Consider the following 27921-nt stretch of genomic DNA (forward strand, 5'->3'; position numbering starts at 1 on the left):
ACCATTGCCTTCCTGTGTTTGTGAGGCAAAATTTACATGCTTGGCAATAAAAAAGTGCCCTTTTCTCTTAGTCTCTCATTCTCTCATTCTTTCATTCTCTCATTCTCTCTCTCTCTCTCTCTCTCTCTCTCTCTCTCTCTCTCTCTCTCTGTCTGTCTGTCTCTATCTCTGTCTCTCTGTCTTTGTGTGTGTGTCTCTTTTTCTGTCTCTCTATCTCTCTCTGTGTCTCTCTGTCTCTTTCTCTCTGTGTCTGTCTGTCTGTCTGTCTCTTTCTCTCTCTCTCTCTCTCTCTCTCTCTCTCTCTCTCTCTCTCTCTCTCTCTCTCTGTGTGTGTGTGTGTGTGTGTGTGTGTTGGAGAGGGAGTGTTTTGGGAACCATGGAGATAGAATATTCTACCCCAGCCGGCAGCTGTATATCTTTCAAAAAGTGCTTCCACAGGCCAAATCCCCCTCCAAATTATTTATGACTCCCATTGAAGCTAGTGGGACTCAGGCGCCAATCTAGGGGGTCAGCAATGGCCTTCTTTGTTGGACACAGGTCACTGGGAGACGACTCTGGCTGTGACTGCTGTGTGAACCTCCGCTGCCGTAGAAATGGTTGTGTAACTTTAAACAGTAATGACATTTTGCAGAAAAGTGCTTTTTAATTGCTATGTCTTCATTATTCTCTTTTGAAATTTGCCCAGGAGATTCTGCCTCTGAGACAGCTCGGCATGTTCTTAGTTTCCATTTTTAAAGAGCAGCCAGTGTTCTGTTTCAGCTGCTCTGAGAAAACCCCCAACCCTAAATTTCATCTGTTTTCAGTTGCACTAAGTGGGGTAGGTAATACTGCCTTTTGTATCCTTGCCAAACGGAGAAATGATTTGATGCAATTTTCTAAAAATGCTCTCCCCAAATTCCTTTTGGGTTAAGACCAAGAATAGAATATCCTATCCCCTACAAAAGGGAGAAATAAAGTGATGAGTTGTCTGAAAAAATAGGACTGAGAATATAGTCAGTAGAGTTCCTTTAAGCAACAGAAACGTAACCCCAATCCATAGACACAGTTGCCTATAGGGATCAGCTAAAAATAAATTTTGCTTTGGAGGAGAAACGGTGACAGAAATGTAGTAACTCAATAATGCACACTCTAAAGAACTGCAAACTTGCTTTGGAAAGGACTTTATAGCTGGTTTGTGCTTCCCAACCTTTGCTGTTTCCATCACCTTATTCTGTACAGAACCCTTGTGCCCGATCACTTGCTCTCATGTGGATGCCTTGCTCAGGGACAGGAACTTTTTCTAGTTTCACGCAGACCACTGTCCAGCTTCATAGCTTGCCCAGAATGCCTTCTAAGTAATGTCATGTATGCACACTAAACAGTCTTCTGGTTCAGTAGGCAGATAGTCCAAACCCACCTCCTTGTGAAAGCTGTGCAGACAATTAACAATTCCCTTTGGAATGTACCTGCTGCTATTTTTTCTTTTACATGCTGAAGTTTTGATTGAAGCTTTAGGTATTTCATCAGAAGAAGGAGAACATTATCACCACTATAGTTTCCCTTAGCAGCCGTTTCTTCACATCCAAAACAGGAGCTGGGCTGACAAGATGGCTCAGTGGGTAAAGGCGCTTGCTGTCAGGCCTGATGACCCAAGTTCAAACCCTGGGACCCACATGATGGAAAGAGAGAATCAACTACTGCAAGTTATCCTTCAGCCTCCTCACATATATTGTGGCATGAGCTGTATATATACAAAAATACACGAACTACGTAAATTAAGTAAGGAAGTAAACACATAAGTAAAAATGGGAATTGATAATTCAGTGTGTGTGTGTGTGTGTGTGTGTGTGTGTGTGTGTGTGTGTGTGTGTGTGTGCTCACGCACACGCACACGTGCATGCCAGGAAATGTTCCATACAATGTATAGACATTTTTGCTTTAGTCCTCTAGATATAATGTAGCTACTACCAGTATCTCCATTTGGACATAAGAGAAAGTGCATCTTTAGAGAGAGGATGAATAAATTTCTTGAGATAATTTTGGCATGGAACTCAGTGGCCAGCTCTTCATGTGGACTGTGGCTTCGTGCCATAGAAATACTGAGACTCATCTACATCTCTTTCTTACAGGGCCCTCAGCAAATTCTACTGTGTAGTTTCCATATGAGGACCAAATGGTAGAATAGAAATCTATTGTATATATAATCATAATAATGACATACATTACATATAATTTGAAGGCATAAGACAAAAGTCTATAAACTTAACTGAAAATTAGAAATTGAAAAAAAGTTTTAAAAAATGCTGCATTTATTCACCAAATCAAGAGTAGGCAGGACTGAAGTGTAGCCATGAAGCATAAGTGATTAAGAAAAAAAAAATCTAAAAGAGAATATAGCCCCCTGTTTACAATGTTAGAGGTAAAGTCATTACTCTTATATATGCTAGAGGCTACAACTATTAGCAGCCCAAGAAAAAGTGAAGGGAACTGTCCTGGATATGAATTGTTGGTCTGAACTTGCCCTTCTGTCTGGCAGTCATAGGCTAAAGCATCCACTTGGCTGATGTTTCCAGGTTCCAGCATGCTGTGCTGGCCCAGATAAACCCTCTCCATTTTGCAGTTTAAAGATTAAGATTCTGATTATTCAAACATAGAGAGAAGATCATAAGATGTAGTCAGGGGTGTTCACCATATACCCATGAGTTAGCCACTTTGCTTAGTGTTCCTTTGGCCTTCCTTATTAGAGCAAATGGTAGAAAGTTAGTGTCTAGGATGTCTTTTTTTTTTCACCAATGTTTTGGTTTTATAATACATACCCTATTCAATATTTCCCTTTAAATATATCATTCTCATCCTTGAAAAACTCCCAATGTGTATTCAATGAGCCACATGGTAAATACACAATCTATAGTCTGTAATAAATTATTTCCTACCTCTGGCCTCTGAAGCTCTCTCAGTCAGTTTTCCTAGTACACCATACCCCTATCCATCCAACTTTGCTTCATGCAGTGGAACCTTCCAGAGGCACTTATTACATGCTCATTCTGCTATTCTTTTATTAGTGGTTGTCTCTTATGTACTTTCCAACAACCCCAGATTCTTTCTCCTGTAGAAAGCTGTCCTTGCTCCTGACTTTTCTGTGTTTATTTTTGCTTTAGACCTGTAAGCCATGTTAGGAAGATGTGTGTCCACATCTGCCTCTGCTGATATTGCAAATATGCTTTATTAAAATGTCCTGCTGGCCATGGTTACATGCACTTTTAATCCCAGCACTTAGGAAGCAAAGGGAGGCAGATCTCTGTGAGTGTGAGTTCGAGGCCAGTGTGGTCTACATAGTGAGTAACGGGACAGCCATTCAAAAAGATAAAATAAAATAAAATAAATCTTTATACATTTACTGACTAGCTCAGGACATATTCTTCATAACTAGAGTTCATAAATATTTCAAGAAAGGAAAAGAAAATAAATGAAGAATATAAAGAAAGGTAAGCAATAATGTTATGCATTCAAGAAGAATTTTCTCTCCAAATAGAAAAAGCATATATCAGAGCATCTCTGGTCTTACTACTAACATAACTGAGCAGTGTTTGCATTTCCCAGAGTACCAAGGTCATGGCCTGGGACATTGAAACATAAGTGATGAAATTGAAGGTCCCACTGCCTATGGCCCATCTATATCTAAGTAGGCTTTGAAATATTTTGCTTCCAATGCACAGAGAGAAACCTTGCTGTGTTGGATTTTTGTCACCTTTGGAGGCTGTTAATAAAACACCTTTTTACTCTTTCTGATTCTCTCTTCTTGCTATTTTTAACTAGGTCTTCAGATAATCTTCCCACAGTATCTGCAAGAGAAGTTTGTTCAGTCGGCTTTGAGCTACATCATGTGCAATGGTGAGGGAGAGTACGTCTGTCAGAACAGCCAATGTCGCTGCCAGTGTGCTGAGGAGTTCCCACAGTGCAACTGTCCCATTACCGACATCCAGATCATGGAGTTCACGCTGGCTAACATGGCCAAGGCCTGGACTGAAGCTTACAAAGACCTGGAGAATTCAGGTACACAGACTACTAGCATGAATGCCCCTGGCCAAGTTAAGACTTCTGTGAAGGGAAATAAAATAATGGCACTTGGTCCTATTGGAAGGTTCAGGGGCAGGTGTAGTAGTCCTCACAGTGGAAGCACATGTTTAGTCTCCACAGAATGAAACAGTAGACATCATAAAGCATTATGCTTATATGATATATACTATCTCTGTTGGACTCAGATGACAAAGTAAGACTGAAAAGACACCTTGGCAGAGTGGAGAGTCAGAGGGCACTGTATTTATTCCTGAGTCTCTGTTTATGTATAAATATGTATATGTACACAAGTGTGTATAAGGATGAATTAATGAATGAGCACACATAAGTATATAAATATATATGTCTGTCTATATATGAGATATATATGCACATACATAACTACATGTCTACATATTTGTCTATAGTGAGATATAATCATGTAGATACTCAAAGATCACACGGACTATCAAAATTGAAAGTTACTTTTCTGATAGTTTTGCTGTTTCTTGCATTTCCTAGTTCAGACTAATGAGTTACAGGGGAGGAAAGTCAGTTATCCAAGGTCATGAGGAAGTAAGGTCTAAAGTTAGATCTTTGCAGTCTTGGAGCTTTGAACTTGTCAGAAATTAATTATGTAACCATGAAAGAGATGAAAATGATTATGGCATTTCAAGTGTCCATGAGTGAAGGTGAGGAGCAGCTGGCACAGTGATGTAGAGATGGAGTCAGTGTGACCAGTAAAGTCATGGGTGGCCATGTTGAGAAAGAAAGATAGTTTAATGTCCTGTGCTTCAGAGAGGCAGTTCTCAGGTTACCTAGGAGTGATTATCCCAAGTAGATTAGAGAGCAGAAGCAGAAATGCACAGAAAGGCTGACCTTTGGAAGGGAATTGACAGAACTAGATTCTAGTTGTCTCAGAGAGTTGAATAGAAAAGGGATTGAAGTGATGTCCAGGACCTTTGCTAAGAGACACATATTAAATAACTTCATGGTTGTTAGTGTTCTTCAGCTGAACTAGAACACCCAAAAAATTGTTGAAATCAAGAAAATATAGTCAGTTGTAGACAGAATAAGTTTAAGAATCATTAAGAATTCCAAGAAGTGCTGGGCGGTGGTGGTGCACGCCTTTAATCCCAGCACTCAGGAGGCAGAGCCAGGCAGATCTCTCTGAGTTCGAGGCCAGCCTGGTCTACAGAATGAGATACAACACACAGAAACCCTGCCTCAAAAAAACCAAGAAAATGAAAATAAAAAAAGAATTCCAAGAAGTGTCAGAAAGATATAGTAAGCTTATAATACATACTTTAACATCTGTTAAATTAATAAACTCATCAGTGGAGCATCACAGTTTTTAAAACATCTCTATAAATGTTTTCTCTGCTACAACTACATGAGACCAAGTGTGATGTGCCATTCCAGGGAGCAGGAAGGACACCAAGTCTCAGAATCTTCCTTGAGGTTACATACTTTGTAAATGACAGCATTGATAATGGAGTCCCTGACTCCGAACCCAGTGTTCACAGCAGTCTTTTCAACTTATTAATTATAGTCAACCCTGTAGGCCTGAGCTCCCTCATCTGATAAATGAGAGGTCATGTTTGCATTTTGAATATCTGAATTTAAGTCTTTAGCCACAAAACACTTTGATCAAACATAATCTTACCTCAGAGCCACTGTGCATCACAAACAAAAGCAGAGTTATACAAAGCATCATTTAGAATGTCTGGTTGCCATGAACTTGAAGTCCTCCACTTTGCCAGTGTCAGAGATGCTGCTCCTTCAGGGTTATGCAGCTTGGAGGGAATTACTGTGCATGCCTTATGAAGTTTATCCATTAGTCTATTTCAAGTTCAGTGATCTTTAAAGCAGAGAGATCATGACAGAAGGGTATTACAGTGATTCTTGGCCCCAAACAAACAAAATGCATTTGACAGACTGCATTTGCAGAGAAATGCTGCTAATTTCTAAAATTCCAAAAGAAATAAAGACTGTCTGCATCAGTAATAAGGAGCTCTGTGAAGCTATTGTGAGTGGGTGAGTAATGGGAGAGAAAGTGAGATGTTGCAGAAACATGGTAAATAGCTTGTCTTGCTCTTTTTCTTTATCAAGTATACATACGCATGAGTCTCCTGCACATAGCCCTCTGAAATAGCTTCTCAGTTTAATATAAATTCAACTGCTTTTTTTTTAATCTATTTGTTCTATCTCTAATAACTCTGCCCCAGGAGGAGGAAATAATGATTGTGGCTTCTTTGATGGCTTCACAATTTCCAAATTTGAATTACATACTCTTTTGCCAATTTGACAGAAGTGTAAACTGAGGTCTTGAGTGAATGAAGGTCCTGAAACTCTTCAATGGCCAATATGAGATCTGAATTCTTGTATATTTGAATATCTATCACATAGTTTCTAAAGGTCTGGTTCAGAATTTTTGTCTTTAGAAAGTTTTCTACTTTCCCCCTCTCAGTATGCTAAGCCTCAAGGTCACCCTCCTTGTGTTGAGAGGAAACATAATACTTTGAATGAAAGAACATATTCTGGAATAAGGCTGCAGTTTTAATTGAACTGTTTACTGGCCATTGACCCTGTGCAAGTTAGCTACCTGCTTTGTGTCCAGCCTCTGTAGAGTGGGGGTGCTACAGATAATACACCTCATAGGTTTGCTATGAAGATCCTTCATGAGTTCTAAGTGCTTAGGACTGGATTTGGTATTCGTTGAAAGCTGCAACTACTCCTTATATAAATAAAGTGAATGTATGGACAGGTGTAACATTCCATTGCATTTTTTTTTGTAGCATGAAATAAAATTCTTAGGCAGCAACAATGATTTTTAAGCCTATACCTGCAAAATGATCCATACTATGCTTCACTCCCCCCAGTTGAGAAAAACACGGAGGAAGGATAATGTGGCCGAGAAAGTGTCCAAGCAGATAAGAACATTTCAGGTTTTATACTTGGCTCTTGAGGCTCTTTGTCTTTGTTATCTTTAGAAAAATCACTGTGTCATTCTGGGCTTTAGTTTCCTTAACATATATATTGAACAAGAAAGATGTGCTAGGTGATTTCTAAGCCTGTGTCAAACCATAGTCTGAGATGATGCTCAGAAGCTCAAATATTGGGAACTAGGGCACAAACTTTTACCAAGGGGACCCCTTAACAGCTCTTAAATTATAGTTTCCCAGCACTGGAGATAATGTCACACTGTTTACATTCAGGAAGGACTTCAAGTAACAGTTGGATCAGGAGTGCAGAGTTTCACTTCCTTCAGCTCTCCAGCCAGCCTACGGTTACATCAAAGAGAAAGATTTAGATGGGTGCTAATATGTTTTTAACACCATTCTAGATCTACTATTTCAAAAGGAAAGAAGGCATGTGGATTTGATCACTTAGCAGGCAACAATATCTGACTAGGATTTATTAACATTGTTTTCTTCACATTTATTTTCACAGTTATCATTCTACCAAAAGCATGCAATACTGATTTTCTATGTAGATCGGATAAAAACTTTTCAATTTTTACTTGAATATAATAATTTGATAATTATTTGGATAATAATTTGATTCAAAGGCACTGTTAAGAGTGAATAGGAAGAGGCTGTGTTGTAACTTGGCATCCCAATGCTGGAAGTTTGAGAAGACATATCTTAAACATAGATGCCTCCTACAGGTAGCCTTCAGTGGAGATACAATGTTAGTAGCACAGCAGACTATGGAGTGTTATACTGGCCTCAGAGAAATTGTGCAATCTTTCATTAGCAGATGAAGCTAAGTGTCAGGAGGGAATTTAGGACTGGCCAAAAAACAATTTGTGTGCTTTTTCCTAGGGAAGACTGTTTCTCATGCTCTCAGCATTCCTTAGTTGCCTGTAGTTCTTTATGTGGGGTTGAGGCTTAATGGTCTTTCCCCTGTCTACTTTGGGATATCTGGTGATGTCCTTGTTCAATTCACATTTATTCAGTCATATGGGTGAGACTGAATGGGTGTAACTTCTGCCAGTTCTAGGAGGCACACTATCATAGTAAATGCCCTAATCTTCTGGTTCTAACTATCTTTCTAGCCCCTGTTCCTTAATGGGTGTGGGACCAGTTGTGTAGATGTAACCACTGAGACTGGGTTCCTCAACTCTGTATTCTGATTGATTGTGATAGTCTGTGGTGGTCTGTTGCAAAGACCAGTTTCCTTAATGAGGGATAAGGACTACACTTATATCTGAAGATTTAGAGGTAGGAGCCTCTGATGAAATAGAACATGTGACATTTGTCTTCACTCAATATATTTTCTAATTCCCTCCATTTACCTGAAAATCCATGATTTTTATTTTCTTTATGCAGAATAAATAGTATTCCTTGGTGTATATGTACCACATTTTCATTGTCCCTTTGTTGGCTGAAGGACATTTATGTTGTTCCCATTTCCAAGGTGTTATAAAGAGAGCAGGGGAAAGAATTAAGAGAACTAAAATTTAATGAAGGACTCCAGATATTGGCTGTCAAGCTCATCCCTTCTCTCCTGACTTTTGTCTCTTGTCAGATGAGTTTAAGTCATTTATGAAGCGTCTCCCCAGCAACCACTTCCTGACCATTGGTAGCATCCACCAGCATTGGGGTAATGACTGGGATCTGCAGAGCCGTTACAAGCTCCTGCAGAGCGCCACTGAGGCTCAGAGGCAGAAGATCCAGCGCACTGCCCGCAAGCTCTTTGGTCTCAGCGTGCGCTGCCGCCACAATCCCAACCACCAGCTGCCTAGAGAGAGGTATGAGCTCCTACTACTACATCTCTACAATGCTCTCCACCCTCCATTTCTGGGTGTCTTTTTGCACGCTCTCTGACAGTAGAAGGTTATGTGCTGCAGGTAGCATATTTGGGACTCTTTAAGCAAAGTAGTCCATTGATATTGACCAACAATGTTCCTGACTGCATTTGGTTCTTGCAACATTGAATTTCACATGCTTCCTATATACACCATTGAACTTCTGTATCTATGGGTTCTTCACCTACAGTTTAACATCAGATTGAAATTATCCAAATAAAAGTTGGGTGTCTACTACAAATGCTTAGATTTTTTTTAGTTATTTTCTCCAAACCATATAGTACAATGAGTTTCATTACATGAAGAATTATAAGTACCCTGGAGATGATCTAAAATACAGAGGAAGACGTGCATGGGTGGCATGCAAATGTTACCTTCACTTTATTAAAGGATTTGCACATCCACTGACTTGGGCATCTGTGTGGAAAGTCTGGAAATCAGTTTCCCAATAATAAGAAAGAAAACTTGGGCCATGAAGTTCAGATCTGCATTGTTTGTGCTAGCTCTGACCTGTCTGACTGAGGGATACCTCCAACACTGGTCCCAGCAACTATATGGTACCATTTTGGTTACTTAAAATGCAATATCTGTACAATTTAAAAGTACTTGGTTATGAAGACTTGCACCTGTTCTTAATGGTAAAGAAACTGGGCTAACTAATTTATCAGTCAATTTATGTAATTGAGGGCCTTAGATCAGGGTCTAGAGTGGAATAGAACAAATGTAGCACCAAGTGGTAGAAGTTTTAAGGAGGATCAGGCTAGCCCCGCCTCCCCCCGCCCCCCAGTGCATGATTCTATCCAGAGAACCAGTGCCTCCTTAAGGTCAGAGTTGCTTCCTTTGCCCAGTCTGGTTCTAACCTTGTCCTGTCTGTAATTTCCTCTGCTAGGCAGTGGTAAATGCAGGAATAGACAGACAGGATTTGCCCTTTCATGGAATTCTCACTTCTTCTCAGGGACATACCATGAGGAAAGCAGAATTCGTTCTTGGTGGGTCAAATTCCATTCTCCCAGGCAATTCATGATCTATCTGCAGTTGAGAAGTTTCTATCACAGTGTCTCCAGGGTTTCTATGAGACTGTCAAAGGAGGGCGAGAAAGCAAGTTGGGAACATAGGGGTGAAATCCGGTGTGGAGCGTGAATCAGGCTCATTACCCGAATTCAGGCAGAACAGTTCTGTTTCCATTCATTTCTTATTGGGGATAGGATCTTGCCTTTTATTTCATTCAGAGAAAAGAGATCCATTTTAAAAAAAAATAAGACAAGTTTGGGGATAGGGAGATAGCTTAGTGTTTAAGAGTACGCTTTACCCAGTGTCATTCAATATTTGTACCCACCGAGCAAGCCAGTATCTGGCACACATATGTATCTTTAACTCTAATCAGGGTGGAGACAAGAATACTGAGACCTGCTGACCTCTGTCCTAGCTGAGAAAACACAAAGCTCAAGTTTAGGGGATCTGCCTCAAAGAGATAGAAAAGGAGTGATTGAGAAGAGGATCCGCTTGGCCTTTGCATGTATACACAGGTATGCACACCTTCAGGTGGTAGACAGTAACACACACACACACACACACACACACACACACACACACACACACACACGAACGCATCTTGAAAAATCAAGTCGGATTTATATAGCATGATCTGTGTTGGCCACATAATTTTTTTTTTGTGTGTGTGTGTACAGATTCATATTCCTATTGTACAGTCCAGAAAACTGAAGTTCAGAGAGGTGAAGTCACTAGTCCAAAGCTACAGCTATAAATAACTGGTTCTCAAATGGGATTGATTTTTGTCCTTGGGGAATATGTGGACATATACAAGGACATTTTTAATTGCCACGTGGAATGATGTTATACAGGACAGTCTCTAAACAAAAGAATTATCTAACTCCAAAAGTCACTGAGAATGAGATATAGGCAATCTGTTGTAAAACAAAAGTCAAAATGGCATTTAAATCTATATTTGTCCTCTGCAATGTCTGCTGTGCTAACATACAAGACAGGAATCAAAAAGCATTATATTCTTCTACACTTACATCTAATGTTGCTTCCTCTGGGATGTCTTTCATGATTGCACACAAAGTGCTCCTCATTCTCAGGTCCCCTTTATGTAAAACCACTTTTTTAACACACTTCTCTTTCTCCCCCGTTATGACATGTATTCTTACGTACCAGTGTGTGTCCATCTTTGTTTGCCCCAGACCCTCCAATTCTGAAGTCCACTCCATTGTTCCTAGTTTGTAATAACCACTTTGAGAGTGAAATCGATTTTTTTTTCCTGTCAGTTGCTGATGTGTTGCTGTACTGCTGAATCACAGACTCAGAAAAGGGTCTGTTCACAAATTGACTTCCCTGTTGCATGCAGCAGATGCCCAATCGGCCACCAGAAGGGAGTCTCTGAAGTAGAACCGTTTAGATTTATCAGGACTGTGGCAGGTGACCAGCCTCAGGCACTGTTTGGGGTTCACAAATGACTACAGTCCACCACAGTGCTGTGAAAAACAGTTCTTACAGCAGGACTGGGGAAAAGTTCAGTTGGGAATCAGAAAATAAAATTTACTGCAGGTAGTTATTAGTTTGTAAAGGTTACTGCAGCTAAGTCCTACAGATGGGGTGACTTAAACAGTAGACACCTATCTTCTTATAATTCTAGTATCTAGAAGCTATAACACAGGCTTTGGCAGGGTTGTTTCTTCTGAGAACTCTGGCTTATCTCCTCCCTGTGCCCTCACACGATCTTTCACCCAGGTACATCTGTGTCCTCATCTCTTCTGCTTTAGGATCACATTCATGTTGGATTAGCAGCCATTCCCTAATTAACTCATTTTAAACTAAAAATTGCCTCTGAAGACAGTGATGTTCTTCAGTACTGGGAAATCACGACTTTAACATATGCATTTGTGGAGGAGATTAGATAACCCAGCCCATAATACTCTAAAGCAATGGTTCTCAATCTTCCTAATGCTGTGACTCTTTAATACAGTTCCTCATGTTGTGGTGACACCCAACCATAAAATTATTTTGTTGCTACTTCATAACTGTAATTTTGCTACTGTTACGAATCATAATGTAAGGATATCTGATGTGTGACCTGCAAAGGAGTCAAGACTCACAGGTTGAAAACCACTGCTCTCAAGGAAAAATGACTTGTGTCACATCTTTCAGCCAAGAAATTGTGTGACCTAAGACTGACCAAACAGATGTAAATCTGAGCAAAGAGGTCAATATTTAGCCAATATAAGACTGCACATTCATCTGTCAAATTTGTTGAGTGTCACTGCAGAAATTCCAAGTCCAAAGACCCTGGAGCAGCACATTAATTAAATGTGAAAAAAATCTGCAGGGCATAGACCATCATTGGCACACTGGGTCTGGGGAAGACACAAAGGGAAAATGCCAGATGTGCATTAGAAGGGTTGGGGAACAGATGTGCATTAGAAGGATGGGGAAGGGGCAAAATGGTCTTCTGTAGGCACTGGACAGTCAAGGAGCCTGAACTTGAATGATGAATTTGACTATGTATTAGTATGTATTAGTGAGGCTGTGGGATCTAGGACAAGTCACTTCCTCATTTTGAGCTCAGATTTCCACAGCTGTGCCTTGAACATTTTTTTTCTGCTTGTGGAAGTTGCCAGGTATGGATACCTAGAAATACCATACTGCTACTGGGACCTTTAAAGACAGCTCTGGGTGTTGGCCTGCCCTCCTGAAAAAAGAAAATTCACCTTATTCCCGACATTCCTCCCACTCTCTCTAGGAGAGTGGCTGGAATCTACAATTGGCAAGTCACTTAGCTATGCTCCTGTATGGAGGCATGAATGCTGATACTGCCGAGAGTGGGAACATACAAAATGAGGCTCTGAAGCCTTCCCAGGGGAGCTGAACTTCCTTGGCCTGGCTGTGGGCTACTTCCTGACATCTGAATCAGAGGCTTTAATGAGCATTTCTCAGAGTAGCAGGGCACCTCTCTGCCAAAGAGAAGTGTCAGACAGAGGTGAGAGCACTGAGAACCTTGAGCCACCTCTAGCTGAGAGAGTTTATGTTTGCAAATGAACTGATTGCTCAGCTTCAATTTGTCTGCTTGTTGAACTCCATAGGAGTTGAGTGCTCTGAGCAGGTGCTGTTATTGCAACAGGTGCCACTGAGATTCTTACTTGTCTCACAGAGGGGTGGCATTTAGGCGGGATGGGGGAAGGAGAGAGTATAGAGCATTTGCTGTGCACAGATAGGTCAGAGTCAGGTCTGTCTGTCATCTCCCAGCCATCAAGCTTTATGTAAGTACCTGTCTCTCATTTGTGACACTGGATAATGATAATTGCCTTTAGGTTAAGTATGAGGATGAAGATTTTTAAAATTTAAAGACCTAGTAAAATACTTGACTGTAGTCAAATGGGGATGAGAATTCATTTAATATGTAAGCTCTATATGCCTGGCATTCTCTTTTCTTACATGAATTAAGTCCTTTTCTCATCACAGTTTCATGAAATAGGTACTGTTAGTATTCTCCTCTTACAGATGAAGCCACTGAGGCATAGGAGGTTTAGGGACGTGTCAAATAATTGCCTATCATTATTGATATTTCAAATGAGTCATTTACTTTTTAGTCAGAGGTCAACTGCGGATATTTAGAACTTGACTGGATGAAAGTTTGTTTGCAGGCTATTAGGCAGAAGAGATGTTTTGGTTATCATTTCATGCAAAATATCCTACCCCAAAACCCAATGTCTCAAAACAGTGCATTGTCATCACTCATGATTGTGTAGGTCGACTTGGTACAGTTGGAGGGCTCTCATATTGGCTGAGGCCAGTGTCCTTGGGTAACTTCCATCTGTGGACCTCCAGAGTAGCTATCTCCCAGAGCTGGCAGTTGAAGCTCACTGTCAGCTGGAGGCTCAGCTGGGGCTGTCAACTAGAGTACTTACCCATGTCCTCTACATGTCATTTGGTCTTCTTGTAGCATGGCAGCTGGTCTCTGAAAGGAACACGTTTAAAACAAAAGAAGTACTAAGATTTCTTCAGCCTAGCCTTGACAGTGAGAAAGTATTCACTTCCATTATATAATATTGCATTAAATATTATGAGGATATTCTGGAATTGAGACAAGTCACAGAAAACTTCCCTGTCAGTCTCCTCTCCATTTGGCATGCCCACTAGGTCAAGTAGTAGGATCTGGCACAAGGACCAGTTCACTGGGAGGATAGCATAAATCTACCACAGCATCCTCAGAACTTCAAACAAAACCTCAAGCATGATGGGCACCTCATAAATACTTGGTTGAGTGGTGACCAATAGTCATATCCTGGAATTGGAATGGTTGGACCCCTTTCCTTGCACTAAGCACTTGATCTTGAAGGTGAATATATCTTACTCATTTTGACATTTCCATAGCCTTGGATACAGTAGGCATGCCGAAACTGGAAGTCTGTCAAATCTGGGAGTCTTTTTTTTTATTAGCAAATTTTGTTCTTTCACAATTTCATATTCGTACATTATTTTGATCTCTTATTCTCATTATCTTCCTGTCCCTAACAACTCCTTGCACTTCCCAGGAATTTCTTTCCCTATTCACTAGTTTGGGCTTAGTTTCCTACATAATTTAACCAGAGCCATCTATGTGATCCTGAATTTGCAACTAACAGTTAAAGCCTGGGGGCTCACAAGTGAATACTTAGCTAGATACCATACTTCTCTCATAGACAAATTTCTAAACAGTCTTATTCAATAAAAAACACAGAAAGTCAAATACAAAGGTATAAGCCGTAGCGATCAGAGCAATAGCCGCCAACTAACCTTAGCTTATCACTTCGCTTTAGCTTCCCAAGAGAGCTTCTTCCTGTCTAACCTGCGCCTTTATTGCCTTCCTGTTCTGCTTTCTCATTGGCTCTAAGCCCAGTGACATCACTTCTTCGTCACTGCCTGTCTATGCAGACCTCCAGTTCTCTATGTTTGGTACTGGGATTGAAGGCATGTGTCACCATGCTTGGCTGTGTCCTTGACCATGTGATCTGATTAAGGGCATATGCCACCACTGCCTGACTTCTCTTTATGGCTCACTATGACCTCTGATCTCCAGGCAAACTTTATTTATTAACATACAAATAAAATACCACATTTCAGCACAAATAAAATATCATCACGTTCTCTGTCTCTCACTCTCTCTCTTTCTCTCTCTGTCTCTCTCTCTCTCTGTCTCTCTTCTCTGTCTCTCTGTCTCTCTTTGTCTCTCTGTCTCTCTCTTTCCCCAAATCTGTTGGTTGCCAACAGATCAGAAATATGTGGTGGGGCACCGTGAGTCCTCTGTCACTTCATAGCTTCCTGTTAGAAGGAACCAATTCCTGTGGACTCTGCAGTGATCATAACTCCTTTGGTTCAGGGTTGCCATGGTTTTCTGTGTCTTGTTTAGAAGATGTTATTTTACAGATGCTCTTGCAATCTTACACATTTTACATCCTCTCTGTTCCCTTTTCTGAATTGTTCCTTGAGCCTTACAAGGGTGGTGTAAATTTCTTGTATAGTGCTGAACCCTCAACCACCGTTTATTTTCAGCATCTTATGGAACCATGGGTCACTGCAAAATATTTCTGTTTTAGGCTGAGAATACCCTTTGTTTGTGGGTATAAACATAGATATTTAGAGAGTGATTTCATGATATGACAATTGATCTAAGAAACCATCAAATGTGCTCCTAAATCATGGATTTTAGACCAGGTTTACAGTATCAGACATAGGTTCCCTCTTGTTGAGTAAGCCCTCAAATCAGTAAAGAAAGTAATTGGTTATCTCTATAACAGTGATACCACCATTATACCAATAGACATATCTTTCCTGAATGGTTGTTCTTATAGTTCATAAAATTCACAACTGGCTTGTTGTGTAAATACCCCACATCAACCTGCATAGCACCATGGGATTAGGTACTCTAAAAGACATTGACATTTAGTATTATTGGAGATCAATGTAACTATACCAGATAGGGAAAATAAGATCAATAATAATAATGGTGACAGAAATAATGTCAATAACAGCAGCAATATACAACAGGAGCACCTAAAGTATTTAACGAGCAGGCAATTGTGTAGTAGATATTAGAACTCATTATGTGCACAGATTTTGGCATCAGACTGCTTAGGACAAAATCCCATCTCTATTGCCATTTAGTGACTTTGGGATGAGTTACTGTCATTTTGTGCCTCAGTTTTCTTAAATGTAAAATGAAGCTAATAATATGCCTATGTCATAAGACTGTTCAGAGGATTATTGGTTTTTACCCACATTAAAAACTAATAGTTACCTTGATAAGTAAAATTATCAATACAAGATAAAACTGACATTTTACCTATTAATTTCTTATAACATCATTATTACCCAATAATACTAAGTGCCAATGGTAAGGACATGTCTTCCATCTTATTCTCCTGCTATCTCTAGAGAGTAGGTGCTGTTGATCCGTTCTATAGACAAAAGGAACTGAAAAGCCAAGAGATATAATTACCTTATCTTAGATACACCACAACTGAGCAGAAGGTTTATAATTATCATGTTAGCTAACTAAATTTACCAGAGAGAAATGCTCCTTGGGAAGATATGGAAAAGCCCATATTACCTATGAAATGTGCAGTACAAAGAGAGACCAGTGTTGTGGTTGGGGTACTCTGGTTGCAATGCTGTCATGTCAAAGTCAGGGTTATAGCAACAGGATTTGAAGTGTGGTGGACATTGATTAAGTTTTACAGGTGTTGGTACTGGGACTGAGACTCAAAAAAGGACTCTGTGATAAGGCTTGTGGTGATTTTTCAGTTGAGTCAAATTCTGAATCCCAAGCAAGAACTGGGCAAACAAATTCTCTAGAGTAAAAAGAAGAGGCTTGGCTCAATGCAGGCTAAGGGAACAAATGTTTCCTGAGTGATTACCATCTTTATGGTTTTGGAAGTGCCAGATAAATAATACCTATACCAGCATAAGGTCCAGTACATGAGCATAAGCAGATTGATTCTACACCCAGGCAAATGCCTTCTGGAATTTTGTCATATGTGAAGTTCCATCTCAAGCTCTTGTTATGCTGAGGTGGATTTTTGTTAATGCAGAGGAGAAATAGTTCTCATTTCAGGTCCCAGTACTGACGTTGGACATATGAAGGAGAACAGAGGCCCATAGCAAAGCTTCATGTGACTTGTCTCAACCATAAGCAATCATTGTATTATGCAGTAAAAGAGAAGCCAAGAGATTAATTTATTGCTAGATACTGAGACTTTTGATTCTTGGAGTTCTTCCCAAAAGCAGGGTCTCAATTTCAAAGACTACACTAAACTCAAACTTTCAGGAATCCTGTTTCTGCCTCTTGAATACTAGCATTACAGACATGCACCACCATATCCAGCTCCATTCTTGATTTTCACATATTTAAAATGGGAATAATTACTTCTGCTTACCTCAGAGGGTCATTATTGTGCTAAGTACAGGTTAGAATTTTTATGTGGACTACTTTAAGAGACAGAGCTGTGCAAGTAGGGTGGGCATGAATCCAAACTCATAGGGAATAGAACAAGATTAAGTTAAGGACCACTATAACATTGAACATTTAACACCTATAATCATTCCCCAGTGTCAGACAGTGTCCTGTTACCCTAGCCTCCTATACTCATTTTACAGTCCTACAAGGTACCACTAATCCATCTCTTTTTTATGAATGAGGTCATTAAGGCATAGTGATGTTAAATTGCCTGGTAAAGACTTTTTTGTCAGGTAGCGGGGCCAAGTCTACTCTTATAATACTGGTACCATTCTATCCAGCTTTGAGGCAAGACACTCAGAGTTATTTATACAGAATTTGTTTTCAGTGCTGAGATTTGCTTCTCATTGAAAAAGGAAGAGGGAAGAAGTAATGCTGAGAAAATGCAGGGAGAAACAAGTTGGAGTAAAAGAATTGGAAAAGTATGGAGGGAAGGAGAGAGGGAGGGAGGGAGGGAAGTAAAAAACAACATACATTGCAGCCAGCCTCTCAGGAAATATGGAATTCAGGTGTCCTCTATGCAAAATTATAAGTGTTAACTGACCATCTGTTCTACCAGCCTCATGCTAGTCTCTGGGAAGTAGTTAAAGATAAAAACAAAGCCCTCAAGACATCACTGTCTATACTTGGTAGGGTATGAAGGACAGTATTTTGCAAATAAGGTACCTGAGCTCAAGTCATGGCTTTCAAACATGGTATGCAGATAGAGTCGGGAATAATCCCACCTCACTTTTTAACTAGAACAGAGCTGTTTTCTTTAAAGAATTTCTGAATTAAACTCATTTGTGAAAATAAGGTGATTTTTCTTTTGGTAAAATAGTTTGAAAGCAATGGTGCTTAATTATCTCTGAGGTCCCTCCCAACTCTATGAGAAATAACACTCAGAGTAATCATTCTATTCAGAAATATTGGTAGAAGGTCAGTAATTGAATCTTTGAGCAGAGATGCTCTCGGATAATGCTAATTAGTCAAATTTAATGAGTAACCTGTAGTTCAAACTAAAATCTGCTTTTGCCTGAATGTATAATGCCCTCTTAACTAAGTGTCCCAAATCTACTCTGATCCCTTTTCAATTTGTATTCCCAGAAGTCATCAGAATTCTTACCTAAGAAGCAGATTCATTCCTGTCCCATCCCCACTTGAAGTCTTTAACAAATACTGATTGTATGGGAAAGAATGGAATTTTAAGGTGACCTATGGATCTGTCAAAAGCTGGCCTATGCCAATCTCTCATATAATATATGTGTGTGTTATATGTATGTATATACGTTATATATAAAATATATATATATTATAGTTTATACGTTTTTTATTGTTTCAGTGGCAGTACCCACTAATTCAATTCACTAAATGCATGGCTGCAACTTATTTTACAAGTAGCCTGGGACTATTCCTCCTATCTGGATGGTACCTGATTTTTGCCTTCCTTACAGTAGCCTCTACCTGCTCTTCAAATCTCAACTCAAGTAGTCCTTCCTGATGATCTTGTTCTTTCTACCAAATGGCTGTTGTGGATCTTGTTTCAGATGGTTTCTTTGCATTCTAACTTTCTACTTGGGTGGCAAATCATAGTTCATCATTATCCCATAATTTACTTACCAGTGTACAAGGCCATCGTCACCTATATACAAGTATTTCTGTCAACATACTTTATCAATTTATTCTCAGAATTTCTTAGCATAGAACCTGTCACACAATAGTCATCTAGAAAACTTTTCAATAAGTAAATAAATTGATTATGCTTTTTCTCAGAATGTGTCCAGAAGGGATACTGACATCATCCTGTCAAAACCGAATCTCTTCACAGTGTCAATGAGCTGTAATTTGTACATACACGTTGAATATATTTGGATTGCATTTCCTTCCTCATGTATCATTGAAAAACTGAAGACCAAGTAAATTAAGTGAATTGGCCAAAGTCACTCAAAGACATCTGAAGAAATCAAAGCTAAAATTAAGGGCCTTAGATTGATAATTCACACACTTCATTAAAATCAAAGCAGCTAGTGTAAATTGTTTTCAACCATTCTGGATCCAAGTCTTGCTAAGTCTATTACTTTGGGAAACTCCCGTTGCACCAAATAAGAATAAAGGGAAAGAAAGAAGGAGGATGACAAAGGGAAGGGTAAAAAGAGAAGGAGGAAGAGGAGAAAGAAGAAAGAGGAAAAGGACGGTGAAGGAGAAGAAGGAGGAGGACAGTAGTTTCAAAAACTCTCTAAAGGACTATAAACAGATATTTCAGAGCTTATTAAATTTAGCAAAATGAAGAGACATTCTTAGCAGGCACAGGTATTTGGTGATGGTGTGACTTACATGCTATCATTACCTGATAGTTAAAGATGATTATATTGTGAAATAAAGCAGAATAATGGCAGATTATTTATTGAGAGCATGCAGCATAATTATTTGCACTTCCCAAATACTCTGGGTCTTTGGTTTATTTTTATTTCTGGCCTTGACCTGGTAGTGCAGGTCATAGCAAAGCACAAGTAATTATACACTGTTGATATAAAAATCTCTTGGAGGCATTGTCTCAGACTCTAGTCCTGGGGCCTTAGCTTTTGAACCCTTGTCAGCTTTTAGCGTGCTTTTTATTCTATTCAGTGTTCAATTGGTGTCGGTGGAAGGATTCTGGCCACCAGAATAATTATTATCCCAGTTCCACACTGTTATCCACACTGTTTCCACTCTTCTCTCTGAACTTCCTTATCTCTGGATAAAATCTCCACAGACTCCTGCAGTGGGACGCAGAGCTTTGGTTTCTTATATTTTATTGAACTCAAGTTAGTTTTCAACTTATTATAATACAACAGTCTAGGTAGGCTATGCTACTTAATAGGTATGTGACCTTCAGAAGTCTCTAAATCTGCCTGAGTCTTCTGCAGTCAGGATAAGAACAGGTACCACACAGAGTCAGTGTCCCAGTAAAATTATATGACAACTCTCTGTAACCTGTAAAGAAATGTGAAGATGTAATATGAACATAATCAAAAGGAGAGCAATAGTTACTCCTAGAGCAGTGATTCCCAACCTTCCTAATGACGTGACCCTTTAATACAGTTCCTCATGTTGTGGTGAAACCAACCATAAAATTATTTCATTGCCACTACATAACTCTAATTTTTCTACCATTATGAATTGTAATATAAATATCAGATGCAGGATATTTATGCGACCCTGAGGTATTATGACCCATAGGTTAAGAAATATTACCTAGAACGTGGCTAGAGATTCAATTTCTTCTTCTATGATATGGTTGTTTCTTTTGTATAAGGTAAAATGTGAGCCTAGCAAAATGTAATCCTATAATGAAGATGAGCTAGAAGTTAGGATTCTGAGTCCTGCAGATTTTGACAGGCCAAGATATATGACTGCCATTTACTCTCAATGTAAGCTTGGCTCAGTATTCAGATACCCAAATTTCAGTTGTGGTGATGGATGTAAAACTAAGCTCTTATCCTCGATTCCAGTGATAGAGCATTTAATGTAGCATGTTTAGCACATGGCAAATAAATAAATAAATAAATAAATAAATAAATAAATAAATAGATAGATAGATAGATAGATAGATAAATAAATAAATAAAAGGAGGCTTTTAACCAGATCAAGATAGAGTGCAAAAGTTGTTAGTTAATTGGAAAAGAAGTGGAAGAGTAGAAATAAAATTGAGTTGAAGAGATGCATGCATGCTATACACATGTCCTACAATGTGTACATTGCTATATTTAATGAATAATTTTATTCTAATTTTTAATGTATAGTCCCTGTCACTCTTTAGTAAATTGAGTGTTTATTCAGTCCAATATTCTGCAAACTTCATTGCACAAATCATACTCACGATTATGCAAGATTTCCCACTTTAGTTTATTCAATTTAGACTCATAAGAAACAATTTAAATAATGTTTTTAGAATTTTTATGAACTCTCCAAATCTTTCTCAGTTATTTTTTCTTTATTTAAATTAATGGCCATTATTGTTAGTAACTGGTCTATATCAAATTTTGCTGCATAGTTCAAATGAGTTTTTCCATAGGGTAAAATGAAACTCAAATATCATTGATTTATTTTATTATTATTTCTATAATGTCATGATACATCTGATGTAAGCAGATCCAAAACAAAGCAGTCAAGAGTGGTCTGATTGGCATGGGCATCCTTTGCCTTAGTATCTGATGGAAGAGATTTAATTTTTTGGAAGTAACTTTCATGAAGGTCAACTATGAAAGCCTTTCCTACTGGAGGTAGTCACTTTTATTCTAAGTTCTTCTTTTGTAATATTTTAAATGATATTTTTATTAATTCTTTGAGAATTTCATATATTTTGACCATACTCATCACCATTGCACAATTCCTCCCTTGTATGTCTCTATCCCAACTTTGTATACTCTTTTTCCTTTAACCTGTAGAGTCCAGCTTGAGCTGTTCATGTAATCTTGGATGCATGACCATACCCTGGAGCATGATTAACCTAAAAGGGAACAACGGGGCTTTGGAATCAGTTGGAGTCAATCCTAGTGAGCTGTCAGCTGTGTGTCCTTTGACCCTAACTATTCTTATCTGTAAAACAGTATAATATCAGTAATTCTTCCATGGGGCCACTGTGAGAATGATTCAAGATATGTAGATGGTATTCATAAGCACATAAACAATGGTCAATATATACCAGCACCTTTTGCAATTGCCCATATTGTTACTAAGGTTGTATCTCTGTGCTTCCGTGTAATTATACAGGAATTAAATGCTTGTATGTAGAGTCATAATTTTTTTCTTTTTGGTAATAGAAAGAAATTGGGAGACAAAAATAAATGAGATATTGTAACTTGTAACACTGGCAGTCATATGGAAAAAAAAGAAAACAATGGGCTGCCTTGTGGGCATAAAGGATTTATATTCCTTCCTTTGTTGACAAGACTGTTAACATTGGGGAGACTATAGTAGGAGACACACTCATCTGGAACACTTTCAGTATAGAATGGTGGACCCTCCCAGTATTTGACTGAGTAGATCTAGGATGCATCTTAGACTTTAGTTGATATTGATATGCTTGTGTTTAAAGCTCCATAAATTTTTGATGAGAAAATTCCACTCATTCCTACACATATGAGTTCACCTCAATGTATGTACTTGGTAGAGAGGAAACAAAAATGAATTTGACTAAGTGAACTGAATTCTACAGGATGTTGTGAAATGTAGAAACAAAGGAAGTGATGTGTGTGATTCAATAAGTTTACATACTACTGAATTAAAAAAAAAAAAAAAAAAAAAAAACTAAAGCCGGGCGGTGGTGGCGCACGCCTTTAATCCCAGCACTCGGGAGGCAGAGGCCGGCGGATCTCTGTGAGTTCGAGGCCAGCCTGGGCTACCAAGTGAGTTCCAGGAAAGGCGCAAAGCTACACAGAGAAACCCTGTCTCGAAAAATCAAAAAAAAAAAAAAAAAAAAAAAAAAAAAAAAAAAACTAAACAGAAAAGGGGCAAATTTTGAGTATTTATACTTAAGACTTTCTGACCACAGAATTTTTGTTCTAGAAGACTTTTGGAGATGGTCTTTCTCAGAACACAGTCTCAGACAAAGGAACTAAACCCAGACCAAGAACAGCCCTCCAGCCCTTTGATTGCCTGGCTGTCAAAGGTGGTGATTTCCTCCCTTGTCAGCACAGATTCTCATCCTCCAGATAGTCTTTCTGAAACAGGAAATTCCAAACCCTTCTGTCTAAGCAGTTGTTCATTGCTTTGTATCCCTGCATGATGCATCTTCACTGAGAGAGAGCATTACTGTAACCAGCAGCTGCTAATGTAACAGCAGGAAGAAATGCCATCTCTGGTATAACTTGGGAATAATTTATTATGTTTGGTTTAAGGATATGCCTAATCTTAGAGAATGAATATTCCCAAGACAACAGCCTCCAATGTAGGTTACTTTCAAGTTTGCAAAGGGCTTTGTACATTGATGGTCATATCGATTCCTTATAACAATCTGTAGAAAAATAAGAGCAAAATTTCATCTCTCCATTTATGGTGAAAAGACCAAAGTTGACTTCAGTTTCTGACTTGCTCATGATTATGACATATGACTCCTTCTACTGCTGTCTTGCCAAGGTCTGGGCCCCTATACTTGCCTCAAAATGATTTACATTCTTGTTTATACTGAATCTTCATTTATTCCTCTATCCAGTCTTTCATTCAAGAAAGCATAAGTGAATACCTGTTAAGTTCCAGACATCATACACATTACACAAAAGAGCACTGAGGTGGTGAAGAAGACAGTAGGTGACCTTATTGGGAGATAATTTGAAATCTAGCTATTTAGTGACATCTAAGTGACCTCAAATTATAAAAGCATATGTTATTCCTGGAAGGAAATCTAAAAGATCTCCTAAGTCATTGCTATCATTTTATTAAAGGATAAAACAAAATAGAGTGGGAAAATGTCTCAACTAGAGTAACTGAATTAGTTTGTCTTGCTGCTTAATGAATTACTGTAAATCTAGAAGCTAAAATGACAGATGCACAACCTTACAATTTCCATAGGTTGGAATCTGATTATGATATATTTAGGTATGCTTATGTCTTATGAGCAAAAATCAAAGCATTGGCTAGAGTAAGCTCTTACCTATTGTAGTCCATGGGAAATAATGCACTTCTAAGATCCTTCCTATTATTTGCAGTTGTAGGACCCAGGCCATCATTCTTCTGTTGTTTTCTGGCTAGAATTCACTCTAGATCATATTTGTCACTGTCCAATACTTTTTCACTATCCCTCTCTCTTCAAAGGCATGAATAGCATGCTTTTCATAGGTTCAGATGCCTCTGACTTGAAAAGTATTTCCTCTTAAGCAACACAACTAATTAGAATAAGTCCTTCAAGATAACCTCACTATCTTTAGGTCCCTTATATAAAAGAACAAAATTACTGAGAAGGCAGCTCATCATAATGATGGTGGTAGGAGATTTGATCCTGAAAAAAAATACAGAGGAAGGAGGCATATTTAGATTTCTCTCTCATATAGGAGCACAGCCAGCTTACAACAGACTAGGGAAAGAATATATCAAGTTTTCTTTTGGGCTCATACTGTATATACTATTCAGAATATGTATTTTTCTATAACTGACTGACTCACATTTAGGGGCTTAAAGAAAGAATTACTGTCTAAACTTATGATCTTTTGGTTAGAAATCCATGCCTGGATTGTCGAAGCAATTATTCTCTACCTGCAGAATACAGCAGTTACTCAATTGTGACAACTAGTAGCTGGCCTGACATGGAGATTCCAAGAAAGCACCAATGGTACCTAAGCAGAGATGGTCAGAAGGCTGTGTTCCATTGATCAACAGCTCATTTTTGGGATCTCTCCATGTAGTCCTTGATGAGTATGGCCAGATATTTCAGAAAGGTCTTTGAGCACCTACAGGTATTTTTCCAAAGGACAACAGGTAGAATCTGCTGGCTGCTTCAGTTCTGAGTGCATAAATAGTGTATGTCTATTCTACCTCATTTTAGTAATAAAAAACAGTGGTTGGATCTGCTGACATTCAATAAAATAACAGGCCTCCCATCTCTATGAAAGGTTAACATATAGAGTATGGTTTTCATTTGTTTATTTTTCTCAAACAACCCATGTTACAACAGAAGGGAGCACATTCCTTATAGACCATGTACAGAAACATTTTGTAACATAAAATTGGCCTTTAGAACTTACTCAAAATCATCTTTTAGTGAGCTTATCTTAATATTGAACCCATTGCTGAATGCTTCACCCAGGTATATGTCTTGTTGTTTGTTTTGATTACTATTGTCTTCCTTTCTTGGTTTTCTTGAGGGATGGTTACAGGGGACGGTTTCACACAAGCTGCTATCATTGTCTTATTTCGTGGGTATATGTACAGTGTGGGCACCAGATGTGGTAAAAGACATTCTGCAAGTTTCTGGAGATGTTAATTATGGAAAATTCCCCAAATGTACATTCTACAATTGAATAAACATCATAGAAAATAATCACTGAGCTCCTGTAAAAAGGGCATGGAGTATTTGAACTCTATGAGCTCCTGCTCTAATTGACGGGCAGGGGGGCTAGCTCACAGTGCTATTTCCTGCTTCCTAAGATTAGTGTCCTCAGGGCCAGTGTCCAGCAAATTCCTAGCAATAAGATTATTTCCTTTCTTTAATGTACAATAACCGTGGTAGAATAAAGGTTCCTTTGGAGAAATCTTAAAGAAAGATTAACAGTTATTTTGGGCAATATGCAAATTCTTTCTTAAGGGGCAGATTTGGATTGTAGACTTTCAGGTACAATTTGTGTAAGTTCAGACAAATCACTTAATGTTTCTAGTCTCAGTTTTTCATCTATTTCATGGTCCAGACCTTGCCCCCAAATCATTTATATCTGTGATTTTGATGTTCTGCCAGTATAGGCTCCTCAGCAGCTCCTCTCAGGCTAAATTGCTGCTTTGATAGATCCTGACTACCTGTGTTCTCCTCTCTCTCTCTCTCTCTCTCTCTCTGTGTGTGTGTGTGTATGTGTGTGTGTGTGTGTGTGTGTGTGTGTGTGTGTGTGTGTGTGTGTGTGTTGAAGATTTTGGGTAACAATGACTTATTTTGAGTGTGTATTAAACTGTCTTATAAAATAAAAGGTTCAAGTCCACAAATAAATCCAGCATAGCCCGGGGCAGCTATCTGTCAATCATTGGAGCCTAAGGATTTCTTCCTAACCCTGTGGCAATGAAGCTTTGAGCTAGAAGTATTTTGGGCATTTCTTATCTATTTATGGAGCAAAAAAAATGACAACGAATACTAAGACTCTGGTAACCCAGGGGAGTACAATTAGGATAAGGGTTGAGGAGATGCGTGCCTAAAGCCCATTCTCAGCATTGTGCAATTTATTAAGGCCAAGACTGGCAGGGACATCTCCCATTTCCACCAGTGTTTGTCATTCTGCATTTGTAGCAAATAGGGCAGTTGACTCACTCTCAGTTGACGTAAGACAAGAAAATAAGTATCTTCAGTTTCTTTATATTGTATTTAGGTTCCCCCCACCTCTTTTCGTGAAGCTTGGAAGTTGTTTTTTATTTGGATTAGAATCTACAGACTCAGAGGATTGAGTCAGAAATAGAACTGAGTTCTCACAATCTTAGTGGATAGGTCTTTCTTTTGTTTTGTTTTTAGTCTTCCTTCAGAAATAACTTCCTGTGCTACACCCCACATCCCAGCCTTACATCCAGCCTGCCTGTGGGTGAAGTATAGTCTCAGTGTTGTAACAAGTCACTAGTGACCATTAGGCCATCTCTTCTCCTTTTCTGAGCCTCAGTGTTTCATAATGTTAAAATGGCATTTTTAATGCTCCCTCACCCAGCATAGGGCAGAGAAAATGTGTGAAGATCAAAGTTAAGTATGAAACAGACAAACAAAGGACCTTAAAGGTTTGATGGTGATGAAAAACTGCTGCAGGTGGGTGTCTACTTAATGCTATTATTCTGAGTATTTAACGGATTAATTTTGCAAATGGCATAGAATTATTGTGTTCCTACAGCAAGGACAAACCATGTAAGTGTATAACAAGATGAAATTTCACTCATTTCCGATATGTAAATATCAACAGGATCAAGAAATAGGGCCTTGGATATGCACAGATGGTTCGGGGTTAAGAAAAATTGCCGCTCTTCCCAAGGACTTATGTTCAGTTCTGAACACTTAAATTAGATGACTCACATCCACCTATAACTCCAGCAGTAGGTGATCAAGTGATCTCTTTGGGCCTCTTCAAGCACTAGCACATATGTGTGCTACCCACACATGTGTGTGTGAGTGTCTGAGTGCATGGCTACTCATGGATGAACACAATGGGATTAAAAACTTACCCTATAGCAAGTGGTAAGCACTGCCTGCAATCATATGCATAAATGTAACAGTATGTGGACTGAGTACAATATGTGTGTGTGTGTCTGTATGTATATACATGTAGGTACATATTTATATGTGTATATATGTATGTATGTATCTATATATCTGAAACAACAACAATTAAAGAAAAAGAGGCCACAATTTCCAGAGTTAGCAAAATTGGTTCATATTTTATATGTGTATATATGTATGTGTATATCTCTATATATGAAACAACAACGATTAAAGAAAAAGAGGCCACAATTTCCAGAGTTAACAAAATTGGTAGTGTATGACATGTGAGAGGAATTGGAGGGAAGAAAGGAAAGAGAGAAGATGATGTAATTATGTTTTAATTTAAAAATTAAAAATATAAACACACACATGCATATATATATGCATACATGTACACACACATATAGAACCCTATCTATCTATCTATCTATCTATCTATCTATCTATCTATCCAAATATCTATCTCTATATCTATATCATCTATCTATATCTATATATACATTGGCTCTCAATCTGTGTTGAGGTACCCCATGGCCAACACTGTCTTCTGATGGACACATTTGCCATAGGTCAGCTCTACGTTTGTACCAAAAAAATTAGTTAACTAATTAATACACTAATGTGTAGGTGTGCATGTATACCTGCTATGGTATACAAGTGAAGGTCAGAGTA

At 38.7% G+C, this 27921-nt stretch overlaps 1 protein-coding gene across 1 annotated transcript in view; it reads left to right on the forward strand.

Annotated features, from left to right (window-relative positions):
- The window catches only part of Brinp1 (BMP/retinoic acid inducible neural specific 1), a 185745-nt gene that overhangs the window by 146937 nt on the left and 10887 nt on the right, over positions 1–27921 (forward strand). Inside the window, exons 6-7 of the mRNA XM_052714955.1 lie at positions 3796–4032; positions 8569–8791. Of these exons, the coding sequence (XP_052570915.1) occupies positions 3796–4032; positions 8569–8791 (460 nt within the window). The remainder of the gene's footprint in view (positions 1–3795; positions 4033–8568; positions 8792–27921) is intronic.

Source organism: Peromyscus californicus, unplaced genomic scaffold, assembly GCF_007827085.1.
Source record: "Peromyscus californicus insignis strain IS unplaced genomic scaffold, ASM782708v3 Scaffold_5__1_contigs__length_169319896, whole genome shotgun sequence".
Taxonomy (NCBI): domain Eukaryota; kingdom Metazoa; phylum Chordata; class Mammalia; order Rodentia; family Cricetidae; genus Peromyscus; species Peromyscus californicus.